The sequence below is a fragment of the Callorhinchus milii genome, unplaced genomic scaffold (genome assembly GCF_018977255.1).
Source record: "Callorhinchus milii isolate IMCB2004 unplaced genomic scaffold, IMCB_Cmil_1.0 Scaffold29, whole genome shotgun sequence".
Taxonomy (NCBI): domain Eukaryota; kingdom Metazoa; phylum Chordata; class Chondrichthyes; order Chimaeriformes; family Callorhinchidae; genus Callorhinchus; species Callorhinchus milii.
The window spans coordinates 4162657-4189150 of NW_024704770.1; the positions used below are offsets into that span (position 1 = coordinate 4162657).

The 26494-nt window shown below is 48.6% G+C and overlaps 2 protein-coding genes across 3 annotated transcripts; one reads left to right on the forward strand and one right to left on the reverse strand.

The window, feature by feature from the left end:
* Window positions 1–2819: 2819 nt before the first annotated feature.
* On the forward strand, window positions 2820–7357 carry rdh8a (retinol dehydrogenase 8a). Its single transcript, XM_007912212.2, has 6 exons — window positions 2820–2925; window positions 4229–4390; window positions 5170–5349; window positions 5846–5939; window positions 6359–6542; window positions 7030–7357. The coding sequence occupies exons 1-6, from the start codon at window positions 2820–2822 to the stop codon at window positions 7255–7257; spliced, it is 954 nt and encodes a 317-aa protein (XP_007910403.2). The 3' UTR covers window positions 7258–7357.
* A 4754-nt stretch (window positions 7358–12111) lies between these two features.
* LOC121851144 (protein GPR108-like) lies at window positions 12112–18219 on the reverse strand. 2 transcript variants are annotated; one of them, XM_042344742.1, is made up of 14 exons: window positions 18162–18219; window positions 17574–17686; window positions 17005–17079; window positions 16287–16397; window positions 15616–15749; window positions 15287–15362; window positions 14878–14951; window positions 14549–14666; window positions 14099–14229; window positions 13809–13852; window positions 13406–13455; window positions 12890–12973; window positions 12626–12747; window positions 12112–12287 (listed from the first exon to the last, which is right to left on the reverse strand). In XM_042344742.1, the coding sequence occupies exons 3-14, from the start codon at window positions 17053–17055 to the stop codon at window positions 12200–12202; spliced, it is 1083 nt and encodes a 360-aa protein (XP_042200676.1). In that variant the 5' UTR covers window positions 17056–17079; window positions 17574–17686; window positions 18162–18219; the 3' UTR covers window positions 12112–12199. The 2 variants fall into 2 exon arrangements, 1 of the variants encoding a protein (XP_042200676.1); XR_006085833.1 differs by lacking the exons at window positions 13809–13852; window positions 18162–18219 and having other exon boundaries at window positions 12246–12287; window positions 17574–17631.
* Window positions 18220–26494: the final 8275 nt, after the last annotated feature.

A 26494-nucleotide genomic window follows, 5' to 3' on the forward strand; every position in this document is an offset into this window, starting at 1 on the left:
ATTGTGACAGCGCCTTATTATCTCATCAAGATGTCTCAAAGCGCTTTGCAGGGTGTTACTGTGACTGCGCGTTATGGGGATGAAGGTGGCAGCAGATTTGCACACATTTGACATCACCGTACAACAACAACAACAACAAGATTCCATTTATAAAGCGCCTTTCACGTCAGGAGGACGTCCCAAGGCGCTGCACAGTTGGGTCATGACCCGAGCATTGGGGAAATGGTCAGGGTGAGGGGAGGGAAGGGAGGGAGCGAGGAGGGGGGAAATGGTCAGGGTGAGGGGAGGGAAGTGAGGGAGCGAGGAGGGGGGAAATGGTCAGGGTGAGGGGAGGGAAGGGAGGGAGCAAGGAGGGGGAAGAGAGTCGAGAGGGGAGCTGAAGGCACGGTCAAAGAGAAAGGTTTTGAGACCGGCCTTGAAGGAGGAAAGGGAGGAAGCGGCGAAGGCACTGGGGGATGGAGTTCCAGAGCCTGGGGGCTGAGAGGCTGAAGGCCCGACCACCGATGGTAGGGCGATTGGGGCGGGGGACGTGGAGCAGACCGGAGCCAGAGGAACGGAGGGTACGGGCAGGTAGGTAGGGGGATAGTAGGTTGGAGAGGTAGGAGGGAGCGAGGCCGTAAACAGCCATCCCCATCCCACTGGTTTTATCCATGGGATTGTCGGCCAGGACCCCGGTGGGGGGGGGGGTACAGTTTAAAAAAAAATTTGAAAACAACAAATTGTTATTAGGACATCTGTAAACACAGAGGGAGATTATACGAGATCCTGTTGTGAAACGCATCTTAGGACAAGTTTACCTCAGATAAGGTGACCTTATGATTACGGACAGACTTGCAATGTGACTGAAGCTCGGAATAAGTCATTTAGGTCCTTTCTAAGTGTGTCAGTCTGGCTCACGTGACAGCACTCTCGCCTCCGAGTCAGAAGACTTTGAGCTCACGAGGTCTAGAACAAAGCTCCAATGTAGCGCTGGGGGTTGGGTAGGTGGAGGGGTGGGATTGCGAGCCACCTAGTCCGTGCCCTATTCAGACAGACGTTAAAGATCCTCAAAACGCTTCACAGAATTTACTGTGAAGTATTTTGTGGGCAAACGCAGCAGCACAATTGCACACAGCAACATCCCACTAACAGCCATGGAGTGAGTGACACGTTTTTATTTGGGGGGATTATTGGCCAGACACCGGGAGAAACTTCTTTCTCTTTTCGAGCCATGGGAATCTTTATCGTCCACCTGAAGAGGCAGACAGGACCTCAGTTTAACCTCACTTGAAGGACGGCATCTCCAACAATGCAGCGCACCCGCAGCACTGAACTGATATGTCATCTTACGGATGTGCCTACGTGTGTGATTCCAAGTCCTGACATGGAGCTGGAGCCCCCAACATTCTGACTCGAGAGGCGAGAGAGAGAGAGAGAGCTACCACTGAGCCAACCTGACAACGTACATGAAGGGGGGTATACACATGTAGAAGGATAGAGACTTGAAGGGTTTGGGGATAGGGTGCAGACAGTGAGATTGAGTGGAAAGCTTGCTCGGAGAGCTGGGACGGACTCGATCGACCGAATGGCCTCCTGTAGGTGCTACAATTCTAAACCCCTCTAAATCAATCAATCCATCAATCCATCAATCAATCAATCAATTTAAAAAAGAGTGAGACGGGGTGGAATTTTGGGCTCCGATTCTCTGCCATCGATAATGACTAATTTGTTCCTCTCTGTGTTCACAGTGTAAACAGTCAAATGCTGCGCAACACAGAGTCAATAACACAAGAGTTCAAAGAACCGCTCGTTTACTCAGCTTCCCCCATAATATTGTTCAATTAAAGGTTCTAGCGCAGGGAACGTAGAATTCCCCCATGTTACACAGCCCAGCCATTCCCCACCACCTCAACTATCCTGACCGACAAGTCCCTCCTTCCCCCACCCCACCATCACCACAGCTACAACTGGTCGTTCACTTCACGGCCATTTTTGCGAGATGTCAAAATGTGTAAATTAACTGCCGCGTTTGCCCACAAAACACACGACAACTTGCGTTCACGTAGCGCCCATCACATAGGGCATCATCTTGGAGAATTGCACGGTGGGCGGCGGGAGGGGGGGGATCATCGCGCAGTTGAAGAACTAGGTCATCAGTTGGCTTATCTATTAAAGATAAAGAGGGCACAGGCGGAGGAGTAGTAGGGGCAGGGAGTCCAGAGGTTAGAGGGCGCATTGGCTGAAGGCTCGGCCACTGATGGAAGTTGGCCTTTCAGGCCAATTGACCAACTGGCTGAGCTAAGCTCACTGATCGAGTTAAAGCGAGCGAGGGAATTGAACCTGGGGCGTTCATCTGCACTCGCTGGAGAAACCCATAGGGAGGGAGGGAGCCGGGAGGGAGGGAGAGAGAGAAATGGGGATTTGGGGGGAAAATCAATCCACAGCATCCAAAAAAATTAAATTAAGCCCTGCGTTGTAGTCAGCAAACCAACCTAAGATGTCCGGGCAGCGTAACCCGCTGAGCTGGGCTTGGTACCCTTCCCTATCTAATTTATTTAAAGTGAATCCACTTTACAGTACATCCTGTGAAGCTCTTTCAGACGTCTCAACGACGTGATAAAGAGCTATATCCAAATGCAAGGATTCTTCTTCTTGTTATTAAAACTCTGAGCCGACCTAAGGCAGCTGGAAACCGCCTGTAATCAGTGTCCACGGTGGATTACCGGTCCGAGTGCACAAAGGTGACGTAAACATCCCTCGCTTAAGCTGCCAGCTTATCCCATCTCTCCAGCCGCTGAGCCTCTCCAGTGTCCGGCTCAGGCTCCTGGGCTCTGTCAGCAATGGCGAGCGACGGGCAAAAAGTCGTGCTGATCACTGGCTGCTCCTCGGGGATCGGTCTGAGGCTCGCTGTGCAACTCGCTAGCGACCCACTGAAGCGATTTCACGGTAGGTGGCTTGCTGATGGCCCATGCTGGGCTGTCTCGTGCCGGAGCTCAGCCGCCGGCCAGCGCTCTGGTCTCCGAGTTGGGAGGTTGTGGGTTCGAGTCCCCTTGGGTTGAGTTCACACGGTCCAGACTGACGCTCCGGTGTGGCGCGGGGTGGGGGGGGGCGTGTGTGTGTGTGTGTGCGGGCGGCATTAAACCGAGCTTCCTCCCCGTTCAGGCAGAAGTTAAAGAAGCTGTCGGAAAAGAGAAGAGTTTCTCTCCCCCACAACCCGTGTTCTGCCTGACAAATTGCCCCCTCCACCCCCCACCATAAAATCACTCATTTGCTTCCTCGCTCTTCTCGGGGACGTCGGTGTTGCAATTCAGCTCCACATTCGCCCACAAAACACACAGTCACTGCACTCGACAGCGAATCCGGCAAAGTGCTTTGAGACGGAAAGTAATAAGGTGCTGTCTAAATGCGAGGATTATTATTATCATCAATTATTAATTAACGTTAAGATCATTAGCAAACAAAAAAACTGCAGTAAAGTCTATTTCGTCATTTTTATTTTTTACATGGACCAAAGTTCACCCCCAAATCAACTCGATTATTTTACTGCAATTCAAGATGTGTTTGTGTTTGTTATGAAACAGTCCAGTACAGGGTCATTTATCTGGAGTGTTACAGTGATTTAGTTCGAGAAGATTAGGTGTAAAAGGATTAACGGGGACATGTGCTACATTTATATATAATAAGCTTTCTGTCTAATTCTGATCACTAAATTACAGCGACGCCAGTGGCCCACAAAAAACACAGTGAAATCCTGCAAAGCACTTCAAGACATGAAAAACAGGTGTGGAATGCGAAGATTACTAACGATTGGGTCGACATTCAGAATTTTATCATAGTAATAATAATAATAATAGTCCTTGCATTTGATACAGCGCTCTTCACGTCTTCTTGACGTCTCAAAGCGCTTGACAGGATTTTTTTTTCTCTTGAGAGGGGGAAATTCCCGTTACTTGAATACCATCTTAATAATAACTCATATAGTCATCTTAGACTCTACGAGTTTCACGTCCCCCACCCACTTGAACCCACAATCTTCTGACTCAGAAACAAGAGAGCTGCCGACTGAGCCAGAGGCCGACAATGTTTAATAGAAGAGAAAGTGATTCAAATCTGTGGGATCAGTCAGCCTTCCATGTCGAGAGGGTGTCTCGAAGCGTTTGGGTGGGATTTAACTGTGAAGCGGAGTGACCGAGTTAACGCTATTCTTTGGTCTGTGTGGGGGCTGTGGTGGGGGCGTCTGTATGGAAAGTTATCGCGACAATGAGGAACTTGAGTAAAAAAGGGAAGTTGGAAGAGGCGGCTGGAGCGACGCTGAACAAAACATTACACATCGCACAGCTGGACGTCTGCTATGATGAGTCTGTGACCCAGTGTCTCAGCAGCATTCAAGCCGGGCGAGTCGATATCGTGGGTAAGCGAGTGAAGCTTTGTGTACTCAAGAGTAACACACAACCAGACAGCGTGCAAACAGGCCTTTACACCCAACTCGTCGAAGCCGGTGTTTATATCCCACCTTCCTGACACCCTTCTAGTCACTTCTCCCTTGTGTATTCATTAAATACCACCCGATTCTTCTCTGCCCCCCACCCTACCTATCCCTCCCCACCTCTACCTGTCCCATCACCAACCATTCTGCTTCCCCCCAGTACTCCAGCCAACTCCCCTACTCAGTGAGAGAGCTTGATAGGGTGTGCAGTTGGGCTGATAACTGGTACATTAAGTTTATTGCAGAGGTAAGCTCTCTGGAACTCCATCACGGAGTCCCTACATCTCTGCATCAGGTTTCCTCTTAAACACTTAAAAGATTTCTGCTTTAACCCAGCAGTAAGTTCCACATTCTCATACCCTCCCCATGAAGAAGCTCCTCCTAAACTCTCCATTCAATCTACCGCTGTCTATCTTCTATTGACGATATTAATTTGTTCTATTCGTTTACCCCGAACACACACCTTCCCCAGACTCTTCAGCAATTGGAAATAGCTTACCAACATCCTCCTTAATGAATGCTTCACACACAGTCACTACACTTGAACAACAACAACTTTTTGTTCATGTATCACGGGGCAGTGTTTTGGAGGGTTGATAGCATAACTTTGGAAAGCGCTTTGAGATGTCTCGATGACATGATAAGGCGCTGCATCAAATGCGAAGATTACTATTGTTATTAACATCAGAATTATTTTGATCAAGTCAACAACGCAGGGGTTGGAAAGATAGGACCAGTGGAAAGCCTGAGCATCGAGGAAATGAAAACTATCTTTGAAACAAATTTTTTTGGGGTTGTTCGTATGATCAAAGCTCTGCTGCCCGACATGAAGAAAAGGCAAAGTGGCCACATTGTCGTGATGAGCAGTGTCATAGGTCTGCAAGGTACAGGCGCTTAAATTCATGGCATTTTTCTTTGATCATCCAGGAGTCTGACCTCCACGCGTGAAAACCCATCTCCTTGCTTCGAGTCTCCAAAACAGACCTAGAGTCCTACACGTGCATATGCACCTACACGTGGAAATCTCCCCATCTGGCACACACTCTCTCTCCCCCCTCGAGAGATGTACCCCACTTACCTCATTCTGGAGGGTACTAGATTAGGGGAGTGGAGGGTTATGATGGGGTGGGGGGGGCGGGAGGGGGCAGCTGCATATTCTGATGTGCCGGTTTAGACATTACTGCATAATTTAGATGTGGTGGCTGAAGTAACGACACCCAATGATGGTGCGGGGATGGGGGTGGGGGGAGGTCATCCGAGTTAGCTAAGCGAAGGGAGGGATGGGTTCGCAGGAGAGTGGAGTACGAGTAAATCAGAGAAGTAGGGAGAGGTCTTTCATAGCTACTGGGATACAATTTAACAGGACTTCTTTTTGCTTAGGAGTGGTATTTAATGACGTGTACGCTGCCTCCAAATTTGCCATCGAGGGATTCTGTGAGAGCCTTGCGGTTCAACTTCTGAAATTCAATATCTAGTAAGTTTTGACTTTTTGATACACAGATTTTAGCTGTTGGGTAAACTCCAGCAGTTACTTGGTTAAGGTACCCTCCCCACCAATGGACTCTCTAAGGTCCCCAGGCCTTGGCCATCCCCACCCTGCCTAATACTCTCCAGAATTGGGGGTCAGCTCATTCAGAGGCACTCTTGCCTCTGGGCAAGATGCATCCCTCCCGGGACCAAGAGAGAGAGGGGGGGAGAGAGAATGTGCATTCCATTTCAAGACACAGAGATTTCTGTGTGCAGGTGACTTACCGACTTGGGTTTAGAGACCCCTAAACACAGCGAAGTGTTTCCCCGTGTCAGACCCTCAGCTGCCCCAATAACTAACCGAATGAAACAACATAGGTATATGACTTGACCAGATTAATTTTGATTTTATTTGAATTGATTTAGCGTGTCAATGATTGAACCAGGTCCGGTCAACACAGAATTCGAGATGAAGCTGATGGAGGAGGTGTCTCAATCAGAGTTCCCGGGAGCAGACCCAGTGACCGTCCAGTATTTTAAGGACGTCTATCTTCCTGCTTCCCACGACATCTTTATGACAATGGGTCAGACTCCGGACGCTATTGCACAGGTATTCAGCAAACTCACAATCCGGGCTCATTAACCAGCACAGTGCTGGGGGGGTATTGTGGGATATATTGTGAGATGATGAGATGTTAAGACCGAGCTCCCCCCACCCCCCACTCCCCCCAGGATAAAACCGGTCATTCACTTCATGGCTGTTTGCAAGGACGTGGCTGTTGTGTTTGCCGACAAGACACACAGTCACTACAATTTACAATGGAAATCCCGAGGAAGCGCTTGCTTTGAGGCGTCTTCCCGGTGTGATAAGGAGCTCTATCGAACACAAGGATTATTATTATTATTATTATAAATAACTAAATGTCAAAGAAACACAGATGTTGGGATTTGCAACAAAAAAACAGGATCGAATCTGTGAGGTCTGAAGCACCTTTGATCGTTGAAAACATCGGGACATCTGCTAACAGCGTAAAAAACAACTATTTAGGTTATTAACTATATTCCGCGGTTATTCTAAAGTACTTCTTTTTTCCCAGGCAACTATGAAAGTGATCAGCATGGAGAGGCCAGTTTTTCGTTACCAAACGAATGTACTCTACACACCTCTGATAGCAATGAAATATGCGGACAACACAGGAAACCTGTCCGTGCGTACGTTTTATAATTTGCTCTTTAACCACGGGACCATGTTCAAAATTAGTTTAACTCTCCTCAGGATCATAACTTGCAATTGCTTTCGCAGCGGTGAGATTTCACCGAACTGACCGATAAGGTTCAACAGCCAAAATCAACCACAACGGCAACAGAGTGGTTTCCCCCACACAATATACAGTCACTACACTCCACAGTATATTCTGTGTGTGGCACTTTTGAGACAAGATAAGACGCTACATCAAATGCGAGCAATATTATTATCAACAGCATCCGCAACATCATCATGACGAACCTTTAGGCCCCCCCACTCTGCTCTCTGGAACTCCATCCTGGAGTCCACCAACTCCCCTCCCCTCCCTCCCTCCCCTCCCTCCCTCCCTCCCCTCCCCTCCCCTCCTCCCTCCCTCCCTCCCCTCCCCTCCCCTCCCCTCCCTCCCTCCTTTCAAAGTACGCCACAAGACTTACCTCTTTGACTGTGCTTTTGGTCGGGAGAGAGAAACTCCCTTCTCTTGTCGCGTCGCATCGCTGTGGGGGGGGGCGGTGGGTAGGGGGGGAATCCTTAACCTCTACCTGAAACAGGTCATGAATGGGGAAGAGCTCAATGAGGCCAAACTGTTCTTCTCCCGGTTCCCCCTTCGTGGTCAGATTGGGTCGTTATGTTTGCTGTGCTATCCTAATAAATATGGTCCTGTCTGTAACTTGACCTCTCCGGCGTTCCCAGTACTTGGCAATCCTCCCGACCCTCATCACAGGACCTACCTCTCTGTGACCGCTCTTTCGGTCATCTTTCCCCTCTCCCCCCAAACCCCCTCGAGCTCTCACGGAGTCTGTGTATTTTGTAGGTGAACGCACAGCGCTATTCCCTCTCCTTAGTGGAGTCCTGAGGCTCAGTGGTTAGAGCACTCGCTTTGCAAGTGAGAGACCTGAGTTCAATCCCCGGCAGAGGGCGAAACCTTGGGCAAGTTTCCTTACTCCACACAGAGCCTAATAATAATCCCTCCCAAACCAAAACTATAATACATTGGTCATTTACAATCCACGACTGTTTGTGGGACATTGCTGTGCGCAATTGGCTGCCGCGTTCGCCCACAAATATACAGTCAATCACTTTACAGTGTGTTCTGTGAAGCGCTTTGGAACGTCCTCCCGACGTGAAAAGCGCTATATCAAATGCGAGGATTATTATTATTATTATTATTATATTATTAGTAGTGTTTTCAGATGAGCAATCTGTGTGGTTTTAGCTGATTACACTCCGGCAGTAATTCCCCCCACTCCCCTCCCCTCCCCATGCAGACGCTCATGTTTATTATTATTATATTATATATATTATATTAATTATATATTATATCATTATAATCATTAATCGGTTTAGATTAATTCATTCACACGATGCAATAATGCATTAAAATAATTTTTTAGAAAAAAAACAAATCGGAAGACATTAAATTAAAAGGAAACTTTAAGCGAAAAGTCAGAAGTCAAAGTAAATAAAATCAAATAAAGAAATAAAATTACATCAAATAAAATATAACAAAATCGAACAAATTAACGTAAATTAAAATTGAATTACAACATAATAAATAATAAAATAAAACATAATAAAATTGCATAAAATTAATGATATAATTAAAGTTAAACTGCAGAGAACATAACATATAAAATAAAATAAAAGGACATAAAGTACAGTAAAAATGACATAAAATTAAATGAAATAAAATTCATTAAAAACGTGAAAAATAACAAAATAATCAAATGTAATAAATAAAATGAACCGATAATGACGGTTATACCCCCAACTGCAGACCCCCCCTCACCCCCTCCCCCCGGGGCCCGGACCCCCCCTCACCCCCTCCCCCCGGGGCCCGGACCCCCCCTCACCCCCTCCGCGCCGGGGCCCGGACCCCCCCTCACCCCCCGGACCCCTCTCCCCCTCCGGTTCCCGCGGCTCTGACCGCTGTAGAGCTCTCGGCGCCGCCACAGTCCCCGCACTCCCGGAGCGTTCCTTCGGCGCGTGTGGGTGTGTGTGACTGTGACTGTGTGGGGGGTGTCTGTGTGTGGGGGTGGGGGTGTGTGTGACTGTGTGTGGGGGTGTGTGTGACTGTGTGGGGGGTGTCTGTGTGTGGGGGCGTGTGACTGTGTGGGGGGTGTCTGTGTGTGGGGGTGTGTGTGACTGTGTGTGGGGGTGTGTGTGTGTGGGGGTGTGTGTGACTGTGACTGTGTGGGGGGTGTCTGTGTGTGGGGGTGTGTGTGACTGTGTGTGTGTGGGGGTGTGTGTGGGGGTGTGACTGTGTGTGGGGGTGTGTGTGGGGGGTGTGTGTGACTGTGTGTGGGGGTGTGTGTGTGGGGGTGTGTGTGACTGTGTGGGGGTGTGTGTGACTGTGTGTGGGGGTGTGTGTGTGGGGGTGTGTGACTGTGTGTGTGTGTGTGTGTGTGACTGTGTGTGTGACTGTGTGTGGGGGTGTGTGTGACTGTGTGTGGGGGTGTGTGTGGGGGTGTGTGTGACTGTGTGGGGGTGTGTGTGACTGTGGGTGTGTGTGGGGGTGTGTGTGACTGTGTGTGTGTGTGGGTGTGTGTGGGGGTGTGTGTGACTGTGTGTGTGTGGGTGTGTGTGGGTGTGTGGGGGTGTGTGTGACTGTGTGTGGGGGGGTGTGTGTGGGGGTGTGTGTGACTGTGTGTGTGTGGGGGTGTGTGTGGGGGTGTGTGTGACTGTGTGTGTGTGGGGGGGTGTGTGGGGGTGTCCCTCAGTCCCGGTCCTGTGGGTGTCGCGGGTAAGAAAACAGCCGTCTCAGATCAGCAAAGGTTTGCATTTTACTGATCATTTTTACAAACTCAAACGCATGGCTTCCCGTCATATATATACACACACACACACATGTATATATATATACACACACACACACGTGTATATACACACACACACACACATGTATATATATATACGCACACGTGTATATACACACACACACACGTGTATATACACACACACATGTATATATATATATATACACACACATGTATATATACACACACACACACATGTATATATATATACACACACACGTGTATATATACACACACACACGTGTGTATATATATATACACACAGTATATTTAAAAAAAAAGGCTCAAATGGCAAAGATTTGGAAGTTTGAATCCAGTGACCAGTCGGGGGGCGGCACCCAAACCAGGACAAGGGGAGAAGAGCGAGAGAGAGGGACGGGGGGTGGGGGGTGAGGGGTGGGGTGAGGGGGGTGGGGTCAGGGGGTGATGGGGTGGGGTCAGGGGGTGATGGGGTGGGGGGGGGGGGGGGTGCGGGGGCTGCTCGTCCTTTGCACACTTTATTAAAGGAAGTTCAGATAACATTGGTCCAGACGGGAGCTTTTCCAGATCTGTCCAAAGTCCAGAGAAGGAGCATCTCGGAAAAATGCACCTCACTCCTCTACTGGCCTGGTCACGTGGACACGGGGGCGGGTGGGGGGGGGAACAGGTCCACTGACTTACTGCCCACGACCCGCAAATTATCCCCCCCCACCCCCTTCCCCCATCGAGACGTTCCGTTCAGAGAAACGTCGCGCGGCTCGAAAGAGTCGACGTCAAAAGAAAACATAAAAAGTGCTCCTGGCAATTTGGGGGGGGGGGGGGGCAGGGGGGAGGGGGGGGGCAGGGGGGAGGGGGGTGAAAGCTGAAAGAATGGTTCGTGGGGGTTACTGGCAATGCAACACTTTGGTACGTCCTCCAGGCGTGAAAGGCGCTACACAAATGTAATTTGTTGTTGGTCGCATTGGATCCGTTGGGCTGGGAAAGCGGGAAAAGAGTGTGGGCGGACGGACCCTATGTGGAAGATGTCCCAAGATTCCCTAAGGGCTGGCGAATAAGGTACGGGAGTTTTATTGGGAGCAAGTCAGCTGAAACCTCCTTCCGCAGCCTCCAAGCGAGGAGTATTAGGGCTGAGAAACCGAGCTCTGTCCTGCAGGATTCAGGCGTGTAGCCGCATTAAGTAGAACTGCCACAATGGGAGGGTGTTTGGGGGAGTGGGAAGGGTGAGGGGGGGGGGTGACAATATATAAATATATTATATATATATACACACACACACAATCGCCGATTTATACATCGTTGGTCCCCCTTGAAGTGCCAGTCGGGTTGCAAGTATTCACGTCAGCCTAAAGGGAGAGAGAACACACACACACGCACTCTCACGCAGTCCAAATGGCGCTCCACCCCACAGTGTAACCCAGGCTCGGCACAGGGCCGGGTCCTGCCGCTCTCCTGAAGTCGGGCCAGTGAAACCGCATTATGGGTGTGAAGGAGGCAATAACAGGGCCTCCTTAAATAGTACTGAGCAAGGAACTAAAGTGAGTGGGTGGGGGGGGGGGGGGGAAGAGGGGAAGAGTACCTCAACTGAACACCATTCCATTTCTCATCGTCGTCACCCCCCCACCCCCTCTCTCTCTCTCCAGAAAAGCCAAAGGTTTTAAAAAAAAACAGGGCCAAGATTTCAATGTGTGGGAAAAGTGGAGCTTAACAAAAGGAGCTGAGCCACATGTGCCACACGTCACTGGGTAGAAGATGCGAACACGGCTTCAGCAAGTCGGGTCGTGAAGGTTTAGAAAGAGAGTATTCCAATGGACTCTACGGTATGAAGGTACATCTTCATTGCATTCCCCATGTGCAGGTAAATCAGTCACGTTTGTTCGTGTGTGTTTGTGTTCTCCTCCTAACAGTTCTAGAAAATTCGATGGAGAACGAGAGCTTGCATTTATATAGCGTCCTTCACGCCAGATGGCTTCTCAGAGTGCTTAACAGTGGCGGAGCCCGACCCTGAGACAGGGGGAGGTGGGGGGGGGGGGAAGATGACTGTAGGCACAGTCGAAGAGGAAGGTCTTCAAGAGCGAGCTGAAAATGGAGAGGGGGGGGGCGCAAGGCGGAGTGACTGAGGGAGAGAGTTCCACAGCTTTGGGGTGCAGTGGCTGGGTTCTGGGAAAGGTTTTTACTTCATTCACACTCACACACACTCACTCACACGCAGAGAGACAGAATACGGCGGCTTCATAAAGAGGTATCCCGCAGTTTGTCTCTCCCATTGCTAGTTTTCTTCAATTTGGTCACATTTTCCAGCAAACCCGACTCAGTCAATCTATTTGAGAAAATGCACTTTGTAAGTTAATAGTCCACGTTGTATGAGGTTCTCTCTCTCTCTCTTCCTCCTCAACCCCAACCCCATAACCACCACACCATCTGTTCAGATGGACGTTAGAGACAGTGTATCCTGTGAAGCGCTTTGAGACGTCCTTCACGTGTGAAAAGCAGCACATCGGATACGAGGATTATAACAATTACAAAACACAAAGAAAGATAACTCCCCACCCCCATCCCGCACCCTCCAAAAAAGGGAAAGCTGCAAAGCTCCGAATTACTTAAGACATGAAATGACCTCCGTTGCATTATTCTGATGGATTAAAAATTGTTACTTACACCTCATCCATTGTAATATCTTCCTCGTCTAGTGGCAGCTGCAGGTAAGGGTTATTGCAGGCCGGCCGGAACTTGTAGCCGGTTAAGATAAAGAACACCAGTGTGGACACCTCTACAAGGAGCTGAGGGGGTTCACAAAAACAGTTGCTGATCACAGAGCAGTCTGACACTGCAACCAACTAAACAGTCACTACATTTTACAGTTTGTTCTGTGAAGGCTACACTGCTGTGTTTTGTATCTGTGTCACGTCATGTCAGACTTACACTGTACAGCCACTGCCACTCGAATGGGACGGTGAATTTGAGGAGAATGGCGATGATCCTGGTGAAGTAGATGTAACAAACAATCTGCAGAAAAGAGAGAAAAACCGTGAAGATAATTTTCCATCATTACCTTATGTTCGACGCAGCGCCTTTCAGGTCCACAGTGGGTCACGGGATACAGTGTGAAGTTCAATGACTATGTGTGTGTCTTGTGGATGAACCAACACTGAATAACACAGATCTGCAGACAGACGAACAGACGGACTCCCACATCTTTGCTTGAAGCAGAGGGTCAGGGAGAGCTCTCAAACTGCCCCCTACTATCAGACAGCCTTAACTCATAGTATGGTTACTCTGGGCTGCTCCTTGTCTGCCTGCCCTGTCTGACTCGCCATCGGCACTATGTAAATGCCATTTGTTGTTGTTGCGAGTACCCAGCGCTCTGGGACGCTACCTCGCATGAGGGGTCCTATATATAAGCACATTGTTGTTGTCACTGCCAGTGCAGGTACCTACCATAACATAAAAATGTCTGAAGAGTTTCAGCTTGGCCAGGCTCATAGCAGCTGCCGATCGACGTCAGATGCAGGAGAGAAACAAACAGTTAGTGAAGAGAAATGAGAGATCAGACCTTCTGCAGCCACAACACAATCTTCAACAGCTTCTATATCTCGATTAGAACAGGGGAGAGCGACACACACAGACACACACACACACACACTGCCTTACAAGACAATTTTCCAGGCACCTAAATCAAGGAGTCAACATGGAGAACATCAGAACACCAGGTAACAGCAAAAAAAGGGGGAAATGACACTGATATGAGACCTTCTAGTATTTACTGAAGGCAGTAAATGGAGCTCTCAAGCTACCGAGTGCAGGACTTCCCAGGGACAGGATTAACCTGCAGGTCACTGACCTTTACCATCCGTACTGGACGCCTCTTGCAAGTGTCTGATCGACCTGAAAGGCAGAAAGCGATGTAGGGAATGAAACTGGGACGTGGACCAATAGCTCGTTTGTCTTTTCACCCACGTCTGGAGCAGGTCCCAAAAGCGCTTCACAAGATGTGTCTTTCCTCTCTCCTGCACAAAACTCTGTGACCCGACAGACCCCCGTCCCCAGAGGATTGAGTATCGCCCTAAAAAGAAAATCCAAGACCACCCCTCGCTGTACTCTCTCTCTTTAGCCTTTGATGAAGATTCTTACCACACGACAGGAAACAGGATGGCCCCACAGCAGATCAGGTCCACCAGAAACAAGGTCTCCTTCCACAAGGCGTAATCACTGGTCCCTTCCTCTGTTGACTCGATGATTATATAAGCTGTATTCGCCAATACCTTGAAGCAGAGACGCAACAAAATGTCTACAAAATGCGCAAAGTCTCTGTTAAACTCTGAAACGCTTCGAGACATTACCCGCCCGTGTGAAAGGCGCTGTATCCAATGGAAGGATTCTTTATTGTTTGTTACAGTCACATGTGCAGAATCACACACACGTTCACACATCCCCGACACCCCCATGCACACACAACCAGACCTGCAAGCACTCACACACACACCCGCACACACTCATACCCACACATACCCGCACCCGCACACCCATACCCCACACACAGACACCTATACCCGCGCGCACTCACACACACACACCACTGACCTGGAGAGGAATGACTATCATGAAGATCTTCTTGTCCTTGTCTGACAGAATGTACTTGACGAATGCCCAGCCAGTGCCGATTAGAGCCAAAGTGATGAAGAGCAGAGCGCCTTTCAACCTTCACAACAAGGAAAACACTGTCAAACACCACAGACCAGCAGCTTGCATTTACGCAGCAGCCCTCGCTCATGCAGGGTAGTGCCAATCCACTTTACAGTGTATTCTGTGGAGCGCTTCGAGACATCTCAACAACATGATAAGGCGCAGCATCAAATGCAAGGATTATTATAATATGATAATTTCTAGAACTCTGTAATCAATATACTCACAGATGAGTGATGTAGTACATCACAGCCCAGCCTTCAATGGCATACCCTCGAACAGCAATGAAATGGTAGTTTATCTGTAAGGGAGACAAATCTATGTACATTAGCCTGGCTGGAATCAGCCGTGTAATACAAGCTCAACCTGTCTTGAGTGATCCCTGTTGATTATAAAAACGTCACGCTCTTGCATATGATAATCTAATCCCCAAACTCCGCTGCCTGCATACTCACCCGTGGCAAACTCCATCCCCCATCACCCCAGGCCTCGCCAGGCTCCACTGGCTCCCTATCACACACACTAAACTCCGTCCCCCCATCACCCCAGTCCTAGCTGAGGAAAGAAGGAAAGATGTGGAGTGCGAGTCAAAATGGCTTCCACTCCTATAGCAAACTCTATTATTATTATACTCACAGCGTGGAACAGGATGGAAACAGTCTTGGTGAACGCAAGTGAAGCCATCAGCCAGTGGATTTTAAAGACACTGAACCTGAGTGTGGGGACAGAGAGGCAGATACACAGAATGGGGTTTTAAAAGTCTGGGAGCAGTTTTTGTCAAGTAAAATCCAAAAAACAGTCATTTCACTTTACAGTGTATCCTGGGAAGCACTTTGAGACGTGGTAAGGCTCTATATCAAATGCGAGGATCATTAGTAGTAGTAGTAGTAGTAGTATTATCCGGACGGATAACAAAGTCAATCAAAGTCGGGTAAGGAAAGGAGTTGTGGAAAGGCTTGCTGTACCTGTACTTCAGGAGCAAGTAAACCCAGTATACAGCCGCAGTGAAGAAGAAGCCAGACATGACCATGTACAACAGAGGCAGCGGCATTTCCCCGGCTGACAGGAAGTTCTTAGGATTCCTCGCTCTTATATCAATCTAGGGAAAAGGAAGATTTAGAAAGTCACGGCCTCTGCTGGAAACGCTCAATTCAAAATACTAAATACCAAATGACATTTGTATTAGGTGCTTTTCACATCGGGACAACATCTCAAGGCGCTAGACAGTCAGGGGTTTGGAACCGAGGGCGACTCAAATGGTTTTGACTGGGACGCTACCCTTGGTGAGGGGGCGCTGCATAAATACAGCAAGTTGTTGTTGTTGTTGATCTCCCGGGATGTCGTCGCTGGTCGCAAACCGGCTGACGTGTTTGCCCGCCCACAAAACCCACAGTCTTTCCACTTCACAGTGAAATCCTGTGAAGCGCTTTGAGACGTCTCGAAGATGTGATAAGGTGCATATATCAAATGCAAGGATTATTATTATTATAGTTATAAATACAGCTCAGGTCCAGCGGGTTAGAGCATGTGGGGGGACGGGGGCCGAGAGATCGTTTCGGGGCCCGAGGAGCTGGGAGAAAGTTTGGGAACCCCCCTGGTTTAGAAGGATCAGTTAGAGGAAGGTTCATTGACTCACCTTCATATCGAACACCACCGCACCTTGCTTTCCCGGGGCTGCGTTGTAGCAGTTGTGAAAGCTCAGGGTATACAGGCCTTGCTCCTTCGTGGACATCACCTTCACAAAGAACTGCAATAACAACATCACAAAACAATAATATAATAAAAATCCTGACCTTTGATACAGCGCCTGATCAAGCGCTTCCCAGGACACACTGTAAAGTGAATTGACTGTATATTTTGTGGGCGAAACGTGGCAGCCAATTGTGCACAGCAGTGTCCCCGCAAATAGTCATGGATTGAGTGACCACATTATTATTGTTGTTGAAGGGATTATTACCTCCGGGAAAGCGAATCACCAATCAACTGACAACTGGGTTCCTGCTTACTGCTGGGTAAACAGAGGCATGTGCGTGTGTGAGTGTGTATCTGTGGAGTAAGGAAACTTGCCTCAGGTTTTGCCCCGACCCGAAATCCTCGCTTGCGAGGTGAGCTCTCTAACCACAGGGCTCCACACATTACACCACAAAAAGACTTGTGGCTTCCCCTTTTTTTTTTAAAACATAAAACCGCTGTATCAAATCGCGAGGATTATTATTATTTGGCACTTCTCACTCTCCCACACCTCAAAAATGGGACAATGTTCAAAAAGTCAAAATTCAGGTTTTGCAATTAAAAAAAAGCGCTTAGTGTCAAGTGTCCCCGAGGATGGATGGATTGGAAGATGAAATTCTTACGTTAAAGTTGTAGGAATCGTTCATTTTCCCGAGTGGATAAAAGGTTTCCATCTTCGCGTCTTCAGTCTTCTTGCCCTTTTGTTGCGAGACAGAGAGAGGGAGAAAGAAGGTAAGCAAGAGGTATGTGGAGGTTTCCCCCTGACCTGCCCGGGAATCGAAACCAGGTCCTCTCGCTTACGAGGCATGTGCCGCAGGATTTCAATCAGACCTGTTTTGACTTCCAGCCGTATGTACTAGTTGGGCCCCAGCGTCTGGCTGATAAGCACGTCACGGGTATGGGGCTGGGAGCTGGAGAGGTAAAGGGGAGTCTGGAGAAGATGAATGTGAAGAGGTAGTTCCCCCTTTTTTTTTTACACAAAATAAACCTTTCCTTTGAATTGTTCAAACCCACTGGTGCAAGTGTTGTTTTCTGGGCGCGTAGGAATAGGAGGAGGCCATTCAGCCCCTCGAGCCTGTTCTGCCGTTCTATAAGATCATGGCTGATCTGTACCTCAACTCCAATTATCTCGTTATCACGACCCACACCTTCCCACCTCCCTCAGTAACTTGCGCGCTCACACATCCCCAACCTGTTTGGCTTTGACCTGGTCGTTGCTCCCGATTTGTTTCTTCACTGTGTTGCTCTGGCTGTCAGTCTTGTTGCTCTCGATCGAACTTTGCTCCCGTTTCCTTCTGCTTTTCTCTGACAAGTGTTTAAAGGTCAGTTAGGGTCGGGATCAGATACAGCTCGGGGGGCCCTGCAACTTTGGACGAGCTACGCGAGGTATCACCATTGATGTTTTACATTTACAGAACAAAAGGAGGCCATTCGGCCCACAACTGTTTGTGGGTCACTGTGCGCAATTGGCTGCTGCGTCACTCCACTTTACAATATATTCTGCGGAGCGCTTTGAGATGTCTCAATGACGTGATAAGGAAACTTGCCTAAGGTTCTGCAGACCCGTCCGGGAACGGAACCCGGGTCCTCTCGCTTGCTCTAACCACTGAACTACAGGGACTCAACATTAAATGTTGTTAAATTGATGTTAAATGTTACCTGGAGTTTTGGACGGATTCCCGGCAGTACCATTTTGGGATTTCGCGGGCAGTTTATTCTTCTGTTTATCGGCACCGATCACCGGTTTGGCCGACTCTGTCTGGGACGGCACATCACGCACCTTGTCTGTGCCATCGATCAGCAGCTGCCTTTGCTCGCCAAACTTCTTCACGGAGACTCTGCCGGCACAAGGGTTGTACATCTGTCTCCAACACCATGTGGGTGATCCTAGCTGGACAAGCAGCGGAAAAGCTTGCCAGACAGCGCTCTCTCTCAATGGCTAGTTAGACTCCAACAGTTACCCCAACGCACACTTTGGGCTCCCCCAAGCATACTAATCGCCGGTGGTTGGGGCGCGGGGGGGGGGGGGGGGAGGGAGGGAAGCAGAGTCTCCTTGGGGCTGAACTGGCTCCGAGGTGACATGCTTGGCCACGGAAAGTCGGAATCGACCCAGGCCTCTGTGATGGTCTCTAGTCCAGCTCCTGAGCCAGGCAGATCCACAGTATTCCAGGGCACTCACTGGTCCCCATCGACAGCCCTTGGAAGGGCTGACCAGTCACTGGGGGCAGGGAATTCTCCCCCTCAGCTCCTGTTAACCCTGCAGCCAAAGCTCCTAACTAGCGGGTAGGGTGGTCCTAGCACTCTCTCTCTCTCTCTCTCTGGCTCTCTCAATGGCCAAGCTATGTGGATTTAGCTGGCTAGACTCCAGCAGTTACCCCAATGCACATTCTGGGCTTCCCCCACCCCCCTCCCAAACCTTGGCTCTTCGCAACCTGCGTCTAATACTCTCCAGAATTAGGTAAGCAGGGGGCGTCCCTCCAGGGAAAGAGAGAGAGCGCATTCTATTCCGACAATCTATCTCCACGAGTATGAAGCTCAGTACCAGCCGAGCTCAGGACTTACTGATTCGTATTCAGATCAAACTTGAAGAGAGTGAGAGATTCCCTTGTGGATTTATTGTACTTTTCCAGGACACACGTGTCCGATTCATCTACCTGTGGCGGGAAAGCACAATCCTCGGATAACGTCAACGCAACACAATAGACATTTACGCAGCGCATTTAGCAATGGAAGGATGTCTCGAGGGGCTGGAAATGGTGGTCGGAGCAAACCACAACAACTTGCATTTACACCGCGCCCCTCACACACGCAGGGTAATGCAGTGGCGGAGCCCGCCGCTGAGCCAGGGGGAGGGAAGTGACCGCAAGCACAGTCAAAGTGGAAACGGTTTTAACGTACCGTATAGGTTGACACGCCGTCGGTCTTGGACTTGGAAAGGCTGAACCCGATCTGGTGCAAAGAGAAGACACGGGAGGATCAGCCGCAGAAAGTGACGCGAGAGACGCGGGCAAATGTGTGATTGCCGTTCCGACTTCCGTAAGCAACGCACACACTCAGGAAAGGCTACTTCAAGGCCTACGCTACCTCACCCTTTAAACGTCTCCGAGTGTAGAAGGTTACCAGCAGTGTCAGCAGAGTGCGAACGAGTGAGCAAATGAGCGAGGGGTGAAGTGAGGCATTCGTGTAACCCAGCGCTTGTTGAGACAACGACTGAATGAACTGCCACACTGGGAAACACTGAGACTAGCAACAGGGTATTTCCGTTGGCTTGGAAGAAGTAGGCAATTTCGGATCTAAGCTTCCCAAAGCTTCCCACTGTGATGTGAGGCTAACACGTACAGAATTAATCGCTATGAACGTTTCCATTATTGCAGCACTCGACTACCAGGAGGAACCAGATGGACCTTGGTCTTTTCTCTTCGAGCAATTCCTATGTTCCAATGTTCCCGCCCGAAGGGAACACGACAATTCCCTCACGCTCTCGCAAACATGGTAAGAGACCCTCACACTCCCTGAGCTCCTGTAGCTCAGTGGTCAGAACCCTCGCCTCGCAAGCGAGAGGACTTGGGTTCGAATCCCGGGCAGGGCAAAATGTTGGGCAAGTTTCCTTACTCCACAAACAGGCCTCTGTTTACCAGCAGTAAATAGGAACCCGGTTGTTAGTCGACCGGCGGATCGCGTTTCCAGGGGTAATAATCCCTTAAAAAAACAATAAATTGGTCACATCAATAATAATAATAATCCTTGCATTTGATATAGTGTCTTATCACATCTTCGAGACCTTTCAAAGCGCTTCACACAATATACTGTAAAATGAATTGACTGTATATTCGGGTCCTGACCCAACTGTCAAGCGCCTTGGGATGTCCTCCCTACGTGAAAGGCGCTCTATAAATGGAATCTTGTTGATGTTGTTTATTATAGGCAACCATCAGTTTCCAAGGATATTTCACCGCAAACATAAACTGTTGCCTGAACTTACTTTGAGTCACGGCGTAAATGCATGTATTTGCGCAGGTACCCAGGAGCTCCAGTAAGTAGGCGCTTTCCTGCGTGATGTACACAGGGTCCTCGGGACCCGTGTAAATGTACGTTTTTGCAATGCGCCAGTAGAAGAAGACACAACGTGAATCAGCCAGAGGATCACGGAGAGCAAGACTACAGATCTTTTGCGGCTTTCTGTTTATGGGTCCTTCTGGTTCTCCCCTCTGCTCTGCCCGCGGAGCACCCTATTGGCCAATACGATTGACCTGATGGTCAGAGCGTTTAGCAGGTCAATCAGAGAGAAGGGAAGCAGGAGTGTGAAGATAACTTGGAACAATTCAAAAGCCGCCCAGGCCAGTGAAGTGTAAAAAATATCCATCAATTGACACATCCATGGGATATTACTGCTTATATATATTGGTTCTTGGACGAAGAGCCAGGGAATGTTTTTCACTCCACTTAGCAAACACACCGTGGTTATTACAAAGGCAGCCGTTCTCTCGTGGCAATATATTACGTTCAGATTCGGGCAATAAATTGCAACAAATCGATCCAACGTGAAAGCCACGGTTAGCCAGACAGAGCCGTCCGTTGTGACGTAAATCAGAGACACTTTGATAGTACAAAGGGGGACAGAAGACTGTTTGGGAAATAAAGCCCTCCGATGCGATTCAGTATCAAGTCAACCAACAGAACGAAAAAAATCTGCTGCCGCCATGGTCACCAGATAATTGGTAATACATTTGGACAGACCACATCTCCCCCGAGATAGCATGGCCATCGCCAACAAGTTGACTAGAAATAAAACGGAGTGTTAGACAGCGATCATGATTGTTATATGTTATTGAAAATTCCCGATCGATTCTGTGCCTTCGGAAATTATTTTGGAAGATAACTGGTTGAACATATACAAACGATCAAAAACAAACTGCCTGGCTCTGTTTCATTGGAGGGGCGGCATCTCTGTAAATTCAACACATCCTTAGCTGGAGCATCAGGTTAGATTATAACATAACAATCCTTCCATTAGATGCAATAATTTTCACATCGTCCAGACGTCTCAAAAAATACTTTAAGGTGAATTGACTGTGTGTTTGTGGGTGAAATGCGTCAGAAAATGACATACATCTGTGTCCACAAATTGTCGTGGAATCAGTGACCAAATAGTTATTTTTAAACCCTGAAATGGCACTTCAACTCACAGGCCTCTGACTCAGAGTTGCCAATGCTTGAACTGAGACAGACTGACACTCGGTATAAAACCACTATATTCCTGCAATGCATTCCGGTTTAATATACCCAGAAAAGAATCCACTTTACAGTGTTGTCAAAACATGATAGCAAAACATTACACAATGGTTAGATTCATTTCTGGGCTGTTTCTTTATTCCTTTATCATATGCTATAATCGGTGACATTGATGGCCACTCACTACTTTTGTACACACAGAATCCCAGTATGAACACAATGATCACTGTTGCAGTGAGAATCCCCACAGCCAGTCCTATAGTGTGTTTCCCGATCGAGTTTGCCAAAGAGAGAAATAGGCAAACAGTCATTTGTTAATATTGAAGAGCTAATATGGCGGAAAAACTCATCATTTTCAAGACATTACTTAGGTTTGATTTCCTCTTGATTCAAAAATGCTATAGAAACTAATGGTTTCTCTCTTCCAATGAAAGTAGCCAAAGTTCCACAAGTCTATCCTCATGAGACTATCCTGAGGAGGAAGAAATACACAGTTTCTGTTTTGGTACTGCGAAGATGACCTGCCAAGCTGGAGAAGATCGGAATCCAGTTCTCCCTTGATGTTGGTCTCTAGACGGGTCCCTGAGCCAGGCGGGTCAGCAAAAATCCAGGGAAATGCTGATGGCAGCACAGTCCAGCCATCGGCAAGTTGTTGAGGAGTAGATCGGCACTGGGAGCCATGATTCTTCCACCTCGCTTCCCAGTAATACCCCAAGATAGCGCGATTGTTTTTGGTGTTCCACGCTGGACAAGTTGGGCTTGTATACCAGATTGAACTCAATGACAAGCGGAGTGCTTGGCCGGTTCAATATCGGATGCTATATTACAGTAGGATCTGGGATGGCCAAACATTATCTCACCGAAAAGTTACGTGATGATGATTAGAAGAAGTTGGGCGTCTCTGCCTCTTGGAAACGGAGAGAGAGTTTACAACACAGACTTGCCGTGTGGAGATCACACGGGAGTTTGGTTTAGTGAACTGTTTTATCTTGTTGATGGGTTTCCGCCCGAGGCCAAACAATCCAGCATATACCAGGAGTTACCAAGGAAACATGATCGATGTATAAAAAGAGTTTAAAACAGGAGTTGCTGTAAATGGTCAAAAGACAAACCTTTTATTGTGCGAGATTTTATTGAGCTCTTACCCGACAAAGAGATTCCCACTCCCTTGCTCTCTGGTGATGTGAACTGTCGTCCGTCTATGTATGTAGTGTATTTACACGTGTCATTTCCAGCTCTGATCTCCGATGGGGTGAATATTGCTGTGTTGTTATTCTCTGGAGCTGGTTGTGATGTGATAAACTCGCCGTCTCTGTATAAAGAAAAATTGCTGCCAGGATAAATTCCAGCACACGAAATCTCAATGCTTTCCCGCTCACAAACACTCGGTAATCTGGCATCAGGGAAATGGTGGGTTTGTGGAGCGAATCTGCAATTAATCATAGTAAAGATAATTTCATATACACTCCCTCTGATCTGTGTTGTGAAAGTAAACACAGGATCGACAAAGAGCCCAGTGATAGCCTATGAGTCTGCTTATGTGTCACGTCTAAAACGAGGCAGAAATGTGATTGTTATTCAACCGAGTCTTGATGGGACTTAAGACCAACATATATGACCACATTGTGCTTATCCACTCAGAGCACAACCACCTGTGCTTACGCAGGAAAATGTTTCTGCTGTAATTAAACATTTGTCTGTAACCTTGGCTTCAGTGGGAGCTCGGAGTCAATGTGAGCTCCGGGTTAGTGTGAACTCGGGGTCACTTGAGCTCGGGGTTCGTGTGAGCTTGGCGTCGGTGTAAGCTCGAGGTCAGTGTGAGCTCCGGGTCAGTGTGAGCTCTGGGTCAGTGTGAGCTCCGGGTCAGTGTGAGCTCGGGGTCAGTGTGAGCTCGGGGTCAGTGTGAGCTCGGGGTCAGTGTGAGCTCCGGGTCAGTGTGAGCTCCGGGTCAGTGTGAGCTCTGGGTCAGTGTGAGCTCTGGGTCAGTGTGAGTCCGTGGTGCCTGTTCCCTTGCTCCCTGTTCAGGTTAAGGATGCATATTTCGGGGCAATATTCAAAACCAGACGGGAATTTCTCCTGGTGACTTGGTGATAATCCACCAAATAAAATTAATCTTTCTCTTCACGGCTCTTTGCAGTGCTCAGGTCATTATTCTGATTATTGTCGTGGTTTTAAAGATTTCTTCCCGACACGGCAATATCTGGTTTCGAGGATCTTCAGATCCAGCGCCTTGGGACGTGCTCCTGATGCGGGCGAAGCTGGTTACTTGTCGGTGTTGGTGTAACGATCCGATTCACGTCACACTTTGTCTATCGATAGTCACAAGTCAGTATAACCAGGGAATTTATATCCCTTCATCCCCTTGCCCTGTGCACAGTCCCTCCCACTGTGCTCAACCCCTCTGTAATAAACCCCTTATTCTGTGCTCAGTCACTCCCCCTGTTGTTAGTCACTCCCGCTGTTCCCAGCACCTCCCGCTTTGTTCAGCCCCACACCCTGTTTCTAACCCCTTACCCTGTGACAAGCCCCTCCCCCTTTGCTCAGCCTCTCCCCTTGTGTTCTGCTCCTCCCTTATGATGAACCCTTCACTCCTACGCTCAGCCCCAAAACCCTGCGTTCAGCACCTCCCCTGTGCTCAGCCGCAAATCCTTTGATCAGCCCCTCCTCCTGTGCTCAGACCCTCCCACAGTAGTCAGATCCTCCCTTGTACGTAGCAGCTCCAGCTGTGCTCAGCCCTACCCCTATTCTCAGACCCTTGTGTTCAGCCCCCTCCTGTAGTCAACCATCCCCTGCTAAGTTCCCTGTCCACACCATGAGCCCCCCTACCCCCCACCTTGTAGTCAGCCACGTCACTGTGCTCAAGCCCCACGGGGGTCACTTCTGTGTGTCCAACCATATGATGTGTTCTATATCTCACGTGTGCTCAGCCACCCACATTTTCTCAGTCCCCTGTGCTGAGCCCCTGTGCTGATCCCGCCATGTGGTTTCCACCCTCCCCCTGCTCAACCCCTCTTCTAATCCACTGTTCTCAATCCCCTGTGATGAACCCCCACCCCCGTAGGTCAACCCACCTGTTTTGTGTATGAGACAGAGACAGAAAAATACTGTGTGAGTGGGTGTCCGTGAGAGAGAGTCACAGAGATAGGCTACGTGTTTGAGAGACAGAGTGAGGCTGTGTTTGTGAGACAGAGAGAGCTGCTGTTTATGTGTGTGTGTGTGTGTGTGTGTGAGAGAGAGAGAGAGAGACTGCGTGTGTGAGAAACGGAGAGAGGCTGTGCGTGTGTGAGAGATAGGGAGAGAGTGACGGTGTATTTGTGTGACAGGTAGAGAGAGCGAGACTGTGAATGTGACAGATAGAGAAAGAGAGAAAGAGAGAGAAAGAGACTATGTTTTTGTGACAGACAGAAAGAGACGGTGTGTGTGAGGGAGAGAGACTGTGTGTGAGAGAGAGTAAGACAGAGAGAGACTGTGCTTGTGTTAGAGACAGAGAGAGACGGTGTGTGTGATTGAGAGAAACCGACGGTGTGTGTGCATGTTTGTGTGTGTGTGTGTGTGTGTGTGTGAGAGAGAGAGAGAGAGAGAGGTGTGAGACAGAGAGAGATTGTGTGTGTGTGAGACAAAGAGAGACTGTGTGTGTATGAGACAGAGAGAGACTGAGTGTGTGTATGTGTGAGAGAGATGTAGAGAGAATGTGTGTGTGAGAGAAAGAGAGAGGGGATGTGTATGTGAGAGGCACAGAGAGATTGCGTTTCTGAGAGGCACATGGAGTCTGTGTGTATGAGAGAGAGAGAGACAGTGACTGTGTATTTGTGGGTGAGAAACAGACTGTGCATGTGTGTGTGAGACAGAGAGAGAGAGAATGTGTGTGTGTGTCACAGAGAGAGATTCAGTGTGTGAGAGACAGAGAGACAGTGTGTGTGTGAGAGACAGAGAGAGACTGTTTGTTTGTGTATGAGACAGAGACAGAAAAATACTGTGTGAGTGGGTGTCCGTGAGAGAGAGTCACAGAGATAGGCTACGTGTTTGAGAGACAGAGTGAGGCTGTGTTTGTGAGACAGAGAGAGCTGCTGTTTATGTGTGTGTGTGTGTGTGTGAGAGAGAGAGAGAGAGACTGCGTGTGTGAGAAACGGAGAGAGGCTGTGCGTGTGTGAGAGATAGGGAGAGAGTGACGGTGTATTTGTGTGACAGGTAGAGAGAGCGAGACTGTGAATGTGACAGATAGAGAAAGAGAGAAAGAGAGAGAAAGAGACTATGTTTTTGTGAGAGACAGAAAGAGACGGTGTGTGTGAGGGAGAGAGACTGTGTGTGAGAGAGAGTAAGACAGAGAGAGACTGTGCTTGTGTTAGAGACAGAGAGAGACGGTGTGTGTGATTGAGAGAAACCGACGGTGTGTGTGCATGTTTGTGTGTGTGTGTGTGTGTGAGAGAGAGAGAGAGAGAGAGGAGAGTGTGAGACAGAGAGAGATTGTGTGTGTGTGAGACAAAGAGAGACTGTGTGTGTATGAGACAGAGAGAGACTGAGTGTGTGTATGTGTGAGAGAGATGTAGAGAGAATGTGTGTGTGAGAGACAGAGAGAGGGGATGTGTATGTGAGAGGCACAGAGAGATTGCGTTTCTGAGAGGCACATGGAGTCTGTGTGTATGAGAGAGAGAGAGAAAGTGACTGTGTATTTGTGGGTGAGAAACAGACTGTGTATGTGTGTGTGTGAGACAGAGAGAGAGAGAATGTGTGTGTGAGAGTCAGAGAGACTTTGTATGTGTGCGTGAGAGAGAGAGACTCTGCGTGTGTGTGTGTGAGAGAGAGAGAGAGAGACTGTGTGTGTGTGTCAGAGAGAGAGATTCAGTGTGTGTGAGAGGCAGAGACTGTGTGTGTGAGAGAAAG